This window comes from Vulpes lagopus, chromosome 18 (assembly GCF_018345385.1).
Source record: "Vulpes lagopus strain Blue_001 chromosome 18, ASM1834538v1, whole genome shotgun sequence".
In the NCBI taxonomy this organism is placed as follows: domain Eukaryota; kingdom Metazoa; phylum Chordata; class Mammalia; order Carnivora; family Canidae; genus Vulpes; species Vulpes lagopus.
This window is the reverse complement of record NC_054841.1, coordinates 21,983,165-21,996,659: the sequence shown is the minus strand read 5'-3', so window position 1 is coordinate 21,996,659 and position 13,495 is coordinate 21,983,165. Positions and strand designations below refer to the sequence as shown.

At 40.0% G+C, this 13,495-nt stretch overlaps 1 protein-coding gene across 1 annotated transcript in view; it reads right to left on the bottom strand.

Moving 5' to 3' along the window:
• MROH8 (maestro heat like repeat family member 8) overlaps window positions 1–13,495 on the bottom strand; it is a 59,030-nt gene that overhangs the window by 26,060 nt on the left and 19,475 nt on the right. Inside the window, exons 6-11 of the mRNA XM_041732652.1 lie at window positions 13,174–13,318; window positions 11,763–11,858; window positions 10,138–10,242; window positions 6,356–6,491; window positions 4,694–4,812; window positions 1,567–1,719 (exon numbers count right to left, since the gene is read on the bottom strand). Of these exons, the coding sequence (XP_041588586.1) occupies window positions 1,567–1,719; window positions 4,694–4,812; window positions 6,356–6,491; window positions 10,138–10,242; window positions 11,763–11,858; window positions 13,174–13,318 (754 nt within the window). The remainder of the gene's footprint in view (window positions 1–1,566; window positions 1,720–4,693; window positions 4,813–6,355; window positions 6,492–10,137; window positions 10,243–11,762; window positions 11,859–13,173; window positions 13,319–13,495) is intronic.

Here is a 13,495-nt window from a genome sequence, read left to right as displayed (position 1 = left end):
CTGTAACTGCTGTGAGCACCTTATGACTACATGAACAGGCACAGTGGCAGATGGAAAAGCCCCTGGCTCTTTTATAACACTGTGGAGTTGCTGAACCAATCCTAGAAAATATGTTGCTTCCAGACTTCTTAAACTAGAAGAGAAACTCTTAATTTATAAAGATTTATTTATTTGAGATGGAGAGGGTGGTGCATGTGCAGAGGTGGGAAAGGAGCAGAGGGAGAGGGAGAGAATCTCAAGTAGACTTCATGCTGAGCACAGAGCCTGATGTGGGGCTCAATCTCATGACCCTGAGATCATGACCTGAGCTGAAACTAAGAGTCTGATGCTTAACCTACTTGCACCACCGAGGCACCCCAAAGATAGCACTTTAAACTTAAATTATGCATAAGCTTCTCAGAATGGTGGTTTTTACAGCTGAAAGCATCCAACTGATAGAAGGGCCCATCTCACTATGTTCTCATCACATTGTTTTTTTTTTTCCATCTTTGTTATTTTAGTAAGTTACAGGTGGGTTTTCATCATTTTAAAATTAAATTTTGAGATGCCTGCATAGCTCAGCGGTTAAGCACCTGACTTCAGCCCAGGGCTTGATCTTGGGGTCCCGGGATCGAGTCCCGCATTCGGCTCCCAGCATGGAGCCTGCTTCTCTCACTGCCTATGTCTCTGCCTCTCTCTGTGTGTCTCTCATGAATAAATAAATAAAATCTTTAAAATAAATAAATAAAATTAATTTTATTTTTTATCAAAGTGTAATATGTATCAATTTAAAGTCGAGTGGTATTCCAAGCTTTAAAAAGTCCAGTGGTATTCCAAGCTCTCTCCTGCCTAGTCTCCAAATATGCTCTCCAGGGACTACTATTTTCAGCCCTTTTATCTCTTTCAGTATGTCCTATAATATTTCTAGGTGATATAATTATATTTTTATTTCTTGATGTGTCAACATTAGAAACATTTAAATAAAATCTGTTGATCTTAAGCTTACTAAGTTAAGTTGGCCTCCTTCAAAGATTGCTTATGGCTTGATTTTTTTAAAGTTTTATATCTTTAATTAACCTGGATGGGGATCTAAATTGAAGTTACCATTCTCATAAGTGCTAATTATATCTTCCTTCCAAACTATACTGTTTTGGAAAATATGGAGCACACCTTGGATTTTAAAACTATCCATCTCTAGTTGCATATTCAATGACTATTTATTTTTTTAATTTTTTAAAGATTTATTCATTTATTTATTTAATGATAGACATAGAGAGAGAGAGAGGCAGAGACACAGGCGTAGGGAGAAGCAGGCTCCATGTCGGGAGCCTGACGTGGGACTCCATCCCGGGACTCCAGGATCACGCCCTGGGCCGAAGGCAGGCGCTAAACCACTGAGCCACCCAGGGATCCCCATTGATGACTGTTTATTACATGCTTATTGAATGGAAGTCTCACAGACTCATGGGCTCGGGGCCCCTTCAGTTGTTACTCTCTGCTGAACAGGAGCAGCAGAAGACACCGCAGCAGGTACAGGAGGGGAGGGGTTTTGCTGATATTTCAAACCCAGGAAACTGAGCTTTTTACCTTCTCAAATCGGGACTCTGCATTTTTCACCATTGTTATCAGCAATTCTCCTGCCGATTTCTGGGTGCAGGGATGTTTCAGATTTTCCAGGCCATCCAATGTAGTCATTACAAACTGGAAGAGCTCATTTGAATTGAGAAAAGCTTCGAAGATCTGAAATGATTCAGGGAAGATGAATTTTCAAGAGACTTAGTATGATAGAACCTTGAATAAGGAATATTATTTCAATTTTATGTTAATCAGAGAGACTTACAAATATGTACAAGGCTGTTTTTCAGTCTTCTTTACAAAAGTGAAAAGCTAGAAGCAACCCAAATGCCCACTACAGTCTTTGTGTGGCTTTTTACAGTTCTGATTTTTAGAAAGAGTTGTTTGTTTGTTTGTTTTTTTACTGAGATCCTCAGAAAGAGTCACACTTTTACAGGAACAGAACTAAAGGAAAGGCTTTAGTGCTATACAGCTCAAAGGGTCCCAGGCATAACTAAATTACTTTGGCTGGCGACAATATATTAAAAGAATTATGCTACCTAGAGCAAATTATACATTCAATGCAATCCCTATCAAAATACCAACAACTTATTTCACAGAGCTGGAACAAATAATCCTAAAATTTATATGGAACCAGAAAAGACCCTGAATAGCCAAAGGAATGCTGAAAAAGAAAACCAAAACTGGTGGCATCACAATTCTAGATGTCAAGCTTTATCACAAAGCTGAAATCATCAGCTGGCACAAAAACGGACATATAGATCAATTGAATAGAACAGAGAACTCAGAAATGGACCCTCAACTCTGTGGTCAGCTAATCTTCGACCTAGCAGGAAAGAATGTCCAATGGAAAAAAGACAATCTCTTCCACAAATGAGGTTGGGAAAATTGGATAACCACATGCAGAAGAATGAAACTGGACCATTTTTTCAAACCATACACAAAAATAGACTCAAAATGGATGAAAGACCTAAATGTGAGATAGGAATCCATCACAATCCTAGAGGAGGATCACAGGCAGCAACCTCTGTGACCCTTGCCAAGCAACTTCTTGCTAATCACATCTCCAAAGGCAAGGGAAACAAGGGCAAAAATGAACTACTGGGACTTTATCAAGATAAAAAGCTCCTGCACAGCAAAGGAAACAGTCGACAAAACCAAAATGCAACCTACAGAATGGGAGAAGATATTTGCAAATGACATATCAGATAAAGAGCTAGTACCCAAAATCTATAAAGAACTTATTAAACTCAAAACCCAAAGAACAAATAATCCAATCAAGAAATGGGCAGAAAACACGAGCAGACATTTCTTCAAAGAAGACACACAAATGGTGGCCAACAGATACATGAAAAAGTGCTCCATATCACTTAGCATTAGGGAAATACAAATCAAAACCACATGGGACGGGACGCCTGGGTGGCTCAGCAGTTGGGTGTCTGCCTTTGGCTCAGGGAGTGATCCTGGGTCCCGGGATTGAGTCCTGCATCAGGCTCCCTGTGTGGAGCCTGCTTCTCCCTCTGCCTGTGTGTCTGCCTCTCTGTGTTTCTCATGAATAGACAGATAAAATTTTTAAAAAACAACAACAACAACAACAAACCAAAACCACAATGAGATACCACCTCACACCAGTCAGAATGGCTAAAATTAACAAGTCAGGAAATGACAGATGTTGGTGAGGATGCAGAGAAAGGGGAACCATCTTACACTGTTGGTAGGAATGCAAGCTAGTACAGCCACTCTGGAAACAGTATGGAGGTTTCTCAAAAACTTGAAAATAGAGCTACCCTACAACCCAGCAACTGAACTACTGGGTATTTATCCTACAGATACAAATGTAGTGATCTTATGGGGCACCTGCACCCCAATGTTTATAGCAACAATGCCAAATATAGACAAACTATGGAAAGAGTCCAGATGTCCATCAACAAATGAATGGATAAAGAAGATGTGGTATATATCCAACAGAATACTACTCAGCCATCAAAAAAATGAAATGTTGCCATTTGCAACCATGTCGATGGAACTAGAGTGTATTATACTAAACAAAACGAGCCAATCAGAAAGAGACAATTATATGGTCTCACTCATATGTGGAATTTAAGAAACAAAACAAAGGACCATAGGGGAAGAGAGGAAAAAATAAAACAAGACAAAATCAGAGAGGGAGACAAACCATAATAGACTCTTAATCATAGGAAACAAACTGAGGGTTGCTGGAGGGGAAGAGGGTGGAGGAATGGGGTAACTGGGTGATGAACATTAAGGAGGGCATGTGATATGATTAGGACTGGGTATTATATAAGACTGATGAATCACTGACCTCTACCTCTGAAACCAATAACACATTATATTTTATTTAATTGAATTTAAATAAAAATTTAAAGAATAATAAAAATATAAGAATAAAAGCATGTTTCATTTTGCTTCTCATTGTACTCGGCAGTGTATAAAGTCTTTCACATGATTATAACAGGCATACTTTACTGGGCACTTACTATATGACAAGCACTAAGCAGAACATTTTTCATACAATATCTCATTTAACTCTTACAACCCAATTTTTACAGATGCTCTGTACAGATGAGGAAACGGATGCATAGAGAATTTAAACTGCCTGATACTTTAGACCCCTCTGGGTTTTCTTTTTTCCTCTATCCCCTAACAGAGTACTGCATACCTAGTTGAATCTTAAATAGTTGTTGCATAATGAATACATATATTAATTTAAAAGCGTATGGCCTGTTGGGTCAACTACAGCCTCTGGCAGCTCTGTTTTGGACAAGAGTTTACATTTTCAAGAGGCTGGCTAAGGTTAGCAGAGCAATCAATGGGAACAGAGCTTATCGGAAGACCAGTGATACTGGTCCCACTGCCAGGTTGACCTAAGCCATTTAACTAATAGGGCAAAGTGTCTAAGAGTCACAACCACAGTGCCTCATCTCCAAACTATGGAAAGTTTAGAGAGCAAATTCTCTGGGCAATCTTGTGTGTTTAGTTTTATAAGAAATTATAAGAACTTTTCCCAAAGTAGTTTTACCATTTTACTTTGTCATGACAATATGTATGAGACTTTTGGTTATTTCCTATCCTCTCCAACATTTCAAGTTGTCTTTATAATTTTAGCCATTCTGATTACCTGGGCAATTTTGAAGGGACAACTATAGAACTGTTTAATACTGTAGAGTTCTAGGAGCTCTTGACACTTTTTCATTGCTCTTCTCAAGTTTGGGTGATTTTTCTTGTCATAAATGGTACCTGAAAAGAAAACATGAAATATTAATACTTTCTGGCTTATTTCCTTTTTCTTGATTTTGCAAGTCTGATCAATCCCCAGGTTGAAGTGAATCCTAAGAACTCATCCTTCTTATCTTTCTCACTTAGATCAAAGTGTCTGGGGGGTGGAGAGTGTGTTAATCTGAAGGCTGATTTGTTTCCCTTCTGTTGTCAGACAATATATTAAAAAGGCTGAAAGAAAAAGAAAAGAGCTTTTTGTAAGAGCAGAGCTTTTGAGTGATTTGGGAGACAACTATCCCAAACCATTCCACTACTGGTGAGGACTTTTAAGGGGTCTCCTTATGAAGCTTAGGTCCCCATAAAAAATCATACAATTATGTAGTATCTGATAATGCCGATACCAGAACTCTTTCTGTGTCTAGTTTTGCTGATTATTGAGTCTGCCAATACTCCCTCATAGTGCTTTGTTTCTATGTTGCATTGTGACTCATGTCTGTTGGAGATTTATTTATGGGAAGTCCTGGAATGCTTGGTTGAGGACACTGTCTCTCCAACTGGCAAATAAATTCTTTGGGGAAGGTACATCATCTGTCTTGTTTACCAATGTACCCCTAGATCAGGAAGTGCTTCATAGATATTTGTTTAATGAACAATCAGTTGTATTTCCTTGGCTATATGTCTTGGTAGACATTCCTCATACTCAGAGCTACCCAGAGATGTGATTATAGTTTTGGGAACCATAGAGCTTCCTTACCCTTGGGATGAAAAATCCCAGACAGGGGAACTACTTGGTGGAGGTAGAGTAGACTGAGACTCAAAGGCTTGGTGGGGAGGATATAAAGCTAGATATTCTTCTAAAGCCTCTTGTACCTGGGAGGCCAATGATCCATTCTTTGATCACAATGGCCCCTTTTCTATTTTTCAAACTCCTTAAGTCTATACCTCCTGTTTCCTCTGCCCAATATGCTCTTCTTACATCTTCACCTGGCTAATGTTTCTTATTTTTCAGTTTATCTTCAGAGAGGCCCTTTCTGAACCTCACCACTAGATGCGATTCTTTCTCATGGCCCCTGCAATTCTCCTTTAGCACTTATCTTTGTTTATAATAACAGTTCTTTTATTGATTCTTTGATTGTTTGATTCTCCCACTAGACTACGTGCTATGTAAGGACTGGACCTCTTGTGTTCTGTTTACTGTCAAATCCCGAGTAAGCACTCAGAAAATATATGTGGGATAAATATGTAAGTGAAGGCCCATATGATGTCAAGAGCTTCCTCCACTTCTGGCCAAACTAATCCAGTTTGTCCACAGGACCACATGTTTAGCTCCTCCAACTCCACAGCCATGCAGATGGCTGACACTGATGGGTCTGATCCAGTGTTCTGATTCTGATGATTAAGTCAATGTTGCTTCATCTCCGCCTGTGGACTATGTACCTCTCTGTTGCTAAACTACCGTAAAAAGTTTTTCTGGAGTGTGTGGAATGAGGGCACAAAGAGGATTGGTGCTTGCACTGTGCTGGAGGATTGATTCAGGGAGTGGCTGCCTTCAGCAGCACCTTACACTTCAGCCTCAAGGTGACATGAAGCAGGCAGTGCATGCCCTCTGCAGCCTCCTCAGCTACCTCTGTCACTGAGTCCCCACACAGCAGTGCCATCAGAGCCACGAAGTGCCCAAGCCTTTGGAATCTCAGTGGAAGCTGGTTCGGAAGAAAAAGAAAAATACCGTTAGCATAACAGGTACATTTTATGCCTTAGAGTTATTGAGAAGTAATTCCACTTCTATCCCCTACTCAGGAAAGTGCAAGAGTCACATTCAGCCCTTGGATCTCTCTTTTTTTTTAATGAAGAAATTTATTTTTTTTAAAGATTTTATTTATATATTTGAGAGAGTGAGAAAGAGCATGAGCAGGGGGGGAGAAGGAGAGCCAGATTCCCCACGGAGCAGGGTGCCCAATGTGGAACTCCATCCCAGGACCATGGGATCAGGACCTGAGGTGAAAGCAGACACTTAACTGACTGAGCCACCCAAGTGCCCCTAGCCCTTGGATCTCTTTAGGTTAAACATTTAACATATGTAGTTACACTATGTCCATCAGATGGTATTAAATAGGACAAATCCTAACCTAAATCAGCAATCTGAAAAATGAAAAAGCTTTATATATAAAGATATTCATTCTAGTACTATTTTTAAAAACCACATGTTGGAAATAATTGCCCAATAGTAAAGAGAACTATGGTACAACCACTCTATGAATATAACCATTAGGAATCAAGTATTGTAGGAATTTATGATGAGGTGGGAAAATGTGCTGGTCTGCTAAGTGAGAAAGTTGGATGCAAAGTTGAGCTGCACCATTTAATACAATTTTAAAAACTTGTTTATTGATATTTTGCCTTATTGTGAAAATATAGGTGGTAAAAACCATACCAGAAAAAGAATATATTTCAAAATAAATAGTGAAAAAAAGTAAATTAACAAATACAGCTGTGGAATGTCTTTTGTTTACTGATATAATTACTCATCCAGTCAACAAATACTGAGTGTCACTTATGTACCAGGAATTGGTTATGAGTATGACATTTATGGCTAGGGTACTATGACTGGCACTGGGGATACAAGCTGTGAACAAAAAGGTAACATCCTTGTTCATGGAGGTGACATTCTACTTAGAGGAAAACAAAATAACAAAGAAGTAAAATTTATTATGTATTAAATGGTGATAAATGCTGTGGTGAAAAAAAATGCACGGAAAAAAGACAGGAACTGCTGTTTTAGAGTGACGAGGGAAGACCTCACTTATGTTGAGATGAGGGATTGAGCCACATAGATATCTGGGAGACAAGCATTCCAGGCAGGGAGAATAGCAAGCGCAGAGAGAAAGGAGTGTGTTTGGTGTTTCTGAGGAACAAGTAGGTGAGGTTGGCTGGAGTTAACAAGAGCAAAAGAAATAGGAGGTAGATGAGGTAGGTGGTATAGCAACTTAGAGAATACTGTAAGGATTTTTGTTTTTTTCCTATGTGAGATGGGAAGCCATTGGAGAGTTCTGAACAGAGAAGGAACACGAACTGATTCACATTTACTGAATGCATATTTAATTGAGCATCTACTATGTAACATATTCTGTATTTGGTGCTGGGCATGCTCTGGTGAAAAAGACAGGCATAATCAATGGAATTTACACTGCCTGAGGAAAAAAACCAGACAATAAATCAATAAACAAACAAGATAATCTCTGATCCTAAGAAGCCCTAAGAAGAAAAGAAAGCAATGAGACAGAGTCTAAGCATAGATCTGTTTGTAAGCAAAGACCTTTTTGAGGTGGAAGCATTTGAAATAAGCACTAAAGAATGAGGAGGAGTTACTTATGTGAAGAGCTGGGGAAGGTCATTCCAAGCAGAGGAAGTAGTAAGTGCAAAGGCCATGAGGCAGGAAGAGCTTTATATAATAAGGAACATAAAGGAGGGCCAGTGCGGCTGGAGTAAGTCAGGGAGTGCAAGGAGGCAGGCAGGAACTAGATCATACAACACCCTGTATTTTAGGAATAGCTGGAAATCATTGCATCAAGAGTGACAGGAGTTTCAAGATGATAACTGGCTATATGAAGAGGGACTAAAGTGCACACTCATGCACAAATGTTCTCTGAAGGAATAAACAGAATTGTTAACACTGGCTATCTCTGCAAGACAACAACTCAATTAAGTTGATTTAAGAAAAGCTATGGACCTTCCGCAGAAAACTCCAGAAGACTACACTGCAAAATTCTGCCTACAGCTTTCCAGATGTTCAGAGACTCCAATGGCACCTGGGTTTAACAGCCTTAGATTAGCAGTTCTTCCTATAGGAAGAAAACACTAAGGAAGATCTTCAGGCTCGAGACAGATTATGAGTAAGAGGGAGTCATTTGAAACTCTTCTTTAGTCTGCGGCCAAAACTAGAGGTGGAGGAATGTAGAAGGAAAACAATGTGATGACAGAATCACAGGGAGGTCAGTGAGGGCTAGCAGTGACTCATTTTCATTGACTAAAGAGAGAAAAGAGGAAGTAGCACAGTTTGAGGAACCAAACTTCCTTCAGTAAGGAGGTGGAAAATTGGGATGTATTTCCAACATAAGAAATAAGAAAGTTAGTGGGATGCCATCCTTTTAATAAGCATGACTGTTAGAATATTTATATCAAGGGCAAATTCTCTAAGGAAAATTAGCATTAGGACCTAGTATTCCTACCCCACCAACTTCTCTTCCAATTCCTGGGCCTTCTTTAAAGATCTTATTTATTTGACAGAAAGAAAGAGAATGCAAGTAAGGGGAACAGCAGGCAGAGGGAGAAGGAGAAGCAGACTCCTCACTGAACAGGGAGCCTGATGTGGGGCTCAATCCCAGGAGCCTGAGATCATGACCTGAGCCGAAGGCAGGTGCTTAACTGACTGAACCCCCCAGGTGCCCCTTCCTGGGCCTTCTTACACACTTGGAGAAATGATGGCTGGAGAACAGGAGAGGCTCTAGTGCCCAGAAGACCCACTAGGAGAGAGGAAAGATTCACAGATGAAGAAAGGAATGGGGGCAGCCCTGGTGGCTCAGCGGTTTAGCGCTGCCTTCAGCTCAGGGTGTGATCCTGGGTCCCCAGGATCAAGTCCCATGTCAGGATCCCTGCATGGAGCCTGCTTCTCCCTCTGCCTGTGTCTCTGCCTCTCTCTCTCTCTGTGTTTCTCATGAATAAATAAATAAAATCATTAAAAAGAAAGAAAGAAAGAAAGAAAGAAAGAAAGAAAGAAAGAAAGAAAGAAAGAAAGAAAGAAAGGAGTGGATCCAGGAAGGAGGGTCTTAGTTTTGAGGAACTCTTTTCAGGAGGTATGGGAAATATTCTGAAGAACTGAGAAGTGAGAGAGAAAGGAGACAAATGAGAGGATTTAAAAAGAAGAGGCTCAGAACCTTTCTCTGTGAGATGCTGGGAGGTCTTTAAATTGAATTCCTTCCATTTGCTGCTGGACTTTATTACTTCAAATACAAAACTGCACAGAGTCTAGGCCACTGTGGACCCTCAGACATTTTTAGGTCACATTTATTTATTCATTCATTCAAGGATATTTACTATATTGTTATGATCCAGCTCTTGTGTTAAGCAACAGGGATGCAAGACTAATAAACGTAGTACCTGACCTCAAACTGCTCAAATTTTAGAGGGGCAGATATGTGAATGATGCTAAGTGCTATGATATTACATGGGGGCATAACTGAGTTACCAGTTTGGGGAATCATAAATAGGAGGGGAAAAAATAGGAGGGGAAATAGGCAGTAATAGGATGGCTTTGGATCCTTCTCCCTCTGTGACTGAAGGGCTGCTTACCTTCAAGCTGAGATGTCTGGATAAGCACTTTAGAACTTGAGCCATGCTGGCTGTGGCCCGTTCCCGCTCATGATCTTTGGTTGATTGTAACCAGGGGTCCATTTGCTGTGGAAAAAAAGGGGGGGAGCCTAAATGGTTTACCAGAAAGATTTTGGATAACACCTTTATTCTGCTTTGAAGAAAATATGGAGAGAAAAGGTCTACAGGTCACTACTATATCTGAAAATGTCCTCCTAAATGATATGCCAGTTTGGGTTGGAAATGCAAGTGGTAGGAAGGCAAACAAGGTATCAAGATTTGCGGTGGGCTGGCTTCTACAGAAGCTTATTTTCTGCACTTATTTTCCCTTTACCCCACTTTCTTCAATTATTTATTCCATTCTCCTATATGTTTTCAGCCTTCTGAAATCTGCTTTGGAAGGAAAGAAAATCAATGATGTGCTATTAAAGAACTCTGAGGATGGAGAAATTGCATCTGCCTGTAATAGGGAAGGATTCCTGGAGGTAACATTCATGAGCAGAAGCTTTACAAAAAAGGTGACATTTCATGGCCCCATGTGGCAAAAAAAACAAAACCCAGGTGGCATTTTAGGCAGAAGAAACAGCTTGAATTAAGTAAGCTACCAACACAGAAAAGTACAAGGCACAACTGGATAAAGGAGAGAAATCAATCTGGCTGGAGTGTTGATGTACAAATAGAAGAGGAATGAGAAATGTTAAGCGCAGTTGTGGCAAAGATAAATGTTCATTTACACTTAGGCACAGATGATTAATAATAATTTAAAGGGTTATTCCTTTCTGGGATATCTGCATCTTTAAAAGGGGCAAGAGAGCAAGACGCTTGAACTGCAGCGAATGCGCTCCAATGACCAAATCCCTAATGACAGAATGGCAGGTGCCGGAGTGGGTATAGGTGGGGATCGAGGGTTGTTAATGACCCTTGAATCCTGCCTGATAGACACTTGCCTATTTACTTACTCATGAGGCTGACTCTGTTCTCTGGTCGCTGATTGAAACCTTTTTATGGCAGTAAGCAATAGGAATTTAAGGAATAATTCTAGGAACCATTAAGCCACTTACTGAAGGCCATTTATTCAATACTCACCATAATTATAATCTTAATTTCAAAGTGAAGCAATGAGACTCTGACAGGTCACATTCTTGCTGAATTTATAACCCATGAATGTCACAGAGTCAGCCTTTGAAGCCAAGTCTGGCTCAAAACCTGATAGTTGATAATCTTTTTTTTTTTTTTTTTTTTTAGTTGATAATCTTAACTGCTATGCTCTTTTTTTTTTTTTTTAAGATATATTTATTTTAAAGTGAGAGCAACAAAAAAAAACAAACAAAAAAATAAAGTGAGAGCAAGCGAGTGCACACAGTAGGGAAGGGACAGAGGGAGAGATTCTCAAGCAGACTTCCCACTAAACATGGTGCCCAACACAGGGCTCGTTCTCATGATCCAGAGGTCATGACCTGAGCTGAAATCAAGAGTCAGATGCTTAACAGACTGTGCCACCCAGGTGCCCCTATGCTATCTCTTAAAACTTAATTCTTCTACACTTCTTCTTCCACTCTCACCAATTAATAGAAATAATTTCCCCTTTTCTCTGATATCCTATTTACCTTAAAAATGGTGTCAAGATTTTCCAAATGTGGGTCTTTTACTACCAAACTCTGGAGCATCTCAGAGAATGCTTGAAACGTCTGCCTGTAGAGACACTTGAAAAGGCACAGGATTAGTGATGCCCCCCCACCATAAAGTTCCCCAACACTGTATGCATTTTTTTTTTTGCTTCTACACAGTTTATTTTTTCTTCTTTCCAAATTTTTATTTAAATTCCTGTTAGTTAACAGAGTGTAATATTAGTCTCAGGTGGGGATGCCTGGGTGGCTCAGCAGTTGAGTGCTTGCCTTAGGCCCAGAGTCCGGGGATTGAGTCCCATATTGGGCTCCCTGCATGGAGTCTGCTTCTTTCTGCCTGTGTTTCTGATTCTCTCCCTCTCTGTGTCTCTCATAAATAAATAAATAAAATCTTTAAAAAATATATTAGTCTCAGGTGTAGAATTTAGTGATTCATCACTTACATACAATACCTGGTGTTTCTCACAAGTGCCCTCCTTAATACCCATCATCCATTTAACCCATCCTGTGACCCACTTCCCCTCAGGTAACCATCAGTTTGTTCTCTATAGTTAAGCATCTGTTTCTTGGTTTTCCTCTCTCGTCCCACCATTTTCATTTGTTTTATTTCTTAAATTTCACATCTGAGTGAAATAATCTCGGATTTATTTCACTTTGCATAATCTAGCTCCATCCCCATCTTTGCAAGTGACAACATTGTATTCTTTTTTATGACTGAGTAATATTCCATTGTCCTGGATCAAGCCCTGTGACTGGCTCTCTGCTCAGTGGAGAGTCGGCTTCTCTCTATCCCCCTCTGCCTGCTGTTCCACCTGCTTGTGCTCTCTCTCTCTCTCTCTCTCTGCCAAATAAATAAATAAATAATCTTTAAAAAATAAAAATAAGGGCAGCCCTGGTGGCTCAGTGGTTTAGCGCCACCTTCAGCCCAGGGCCTGATCCTGGAGACCTGGGATTGAGTCCCACGTCGGGCTCCCTGCATGGAGCCTGCTTCTCCCTCTGCCTGTGTCTCTGCCTCTCTCTCTCTCTCTCTTTGTCTATCATGAATAAATAAATAAAATTTAAAAATAAATAAATAAAAATAAAAAATAATACAGAGAGAGAGGGGTGCCTGGGTGGGCATCTGACTCTTGGTTTCAGCTGAGGTCATGATCTCATGGTAGTGAAATCGAGACTCACTGGCTCTCTCCCTAAAACAAATTAATTAATTTAAAAAAAGAAAAGAAAAAATAAAGAGGGGGATAAAAACTATTTAATTTAACTGCTTATTTTATTCACCAGAGTTGGCTGAAATTATTTTTGGCTAGTTCCAAAAAATCAAATGCACTCTTCAAAAGGGCCATGAACAGCTGACCCTGTGGATGACAGGAAGTTATTAAACCAAAGCAGGAGTTACCTCTGTGTTGTAGGACCCACTTGGCATGATTTCCTGCAGCTGGATAAGAGTCTCTACAGAGGGCAGAGCGATTATACTTTTTGTGATAAGACTGAACAAATCAGCTCGATCTTCAGAGCCAAATAGCAAATGGATATCTTGGTAACTAAAAAAAGACAGTTTGGGAATAGTAAGCTGGGAAGAGTTTGATTTGACATTGGTAAGCAGGGATCAAAGTTACCCAAGAGGAAAGGGTGGTCTAACTGGTATATAATTCTGATGGAAGAGACAAAGGGCATGCTTGTTAGCCTTTTTAGACAAATCTCACAAAAGGCTGGAGGAA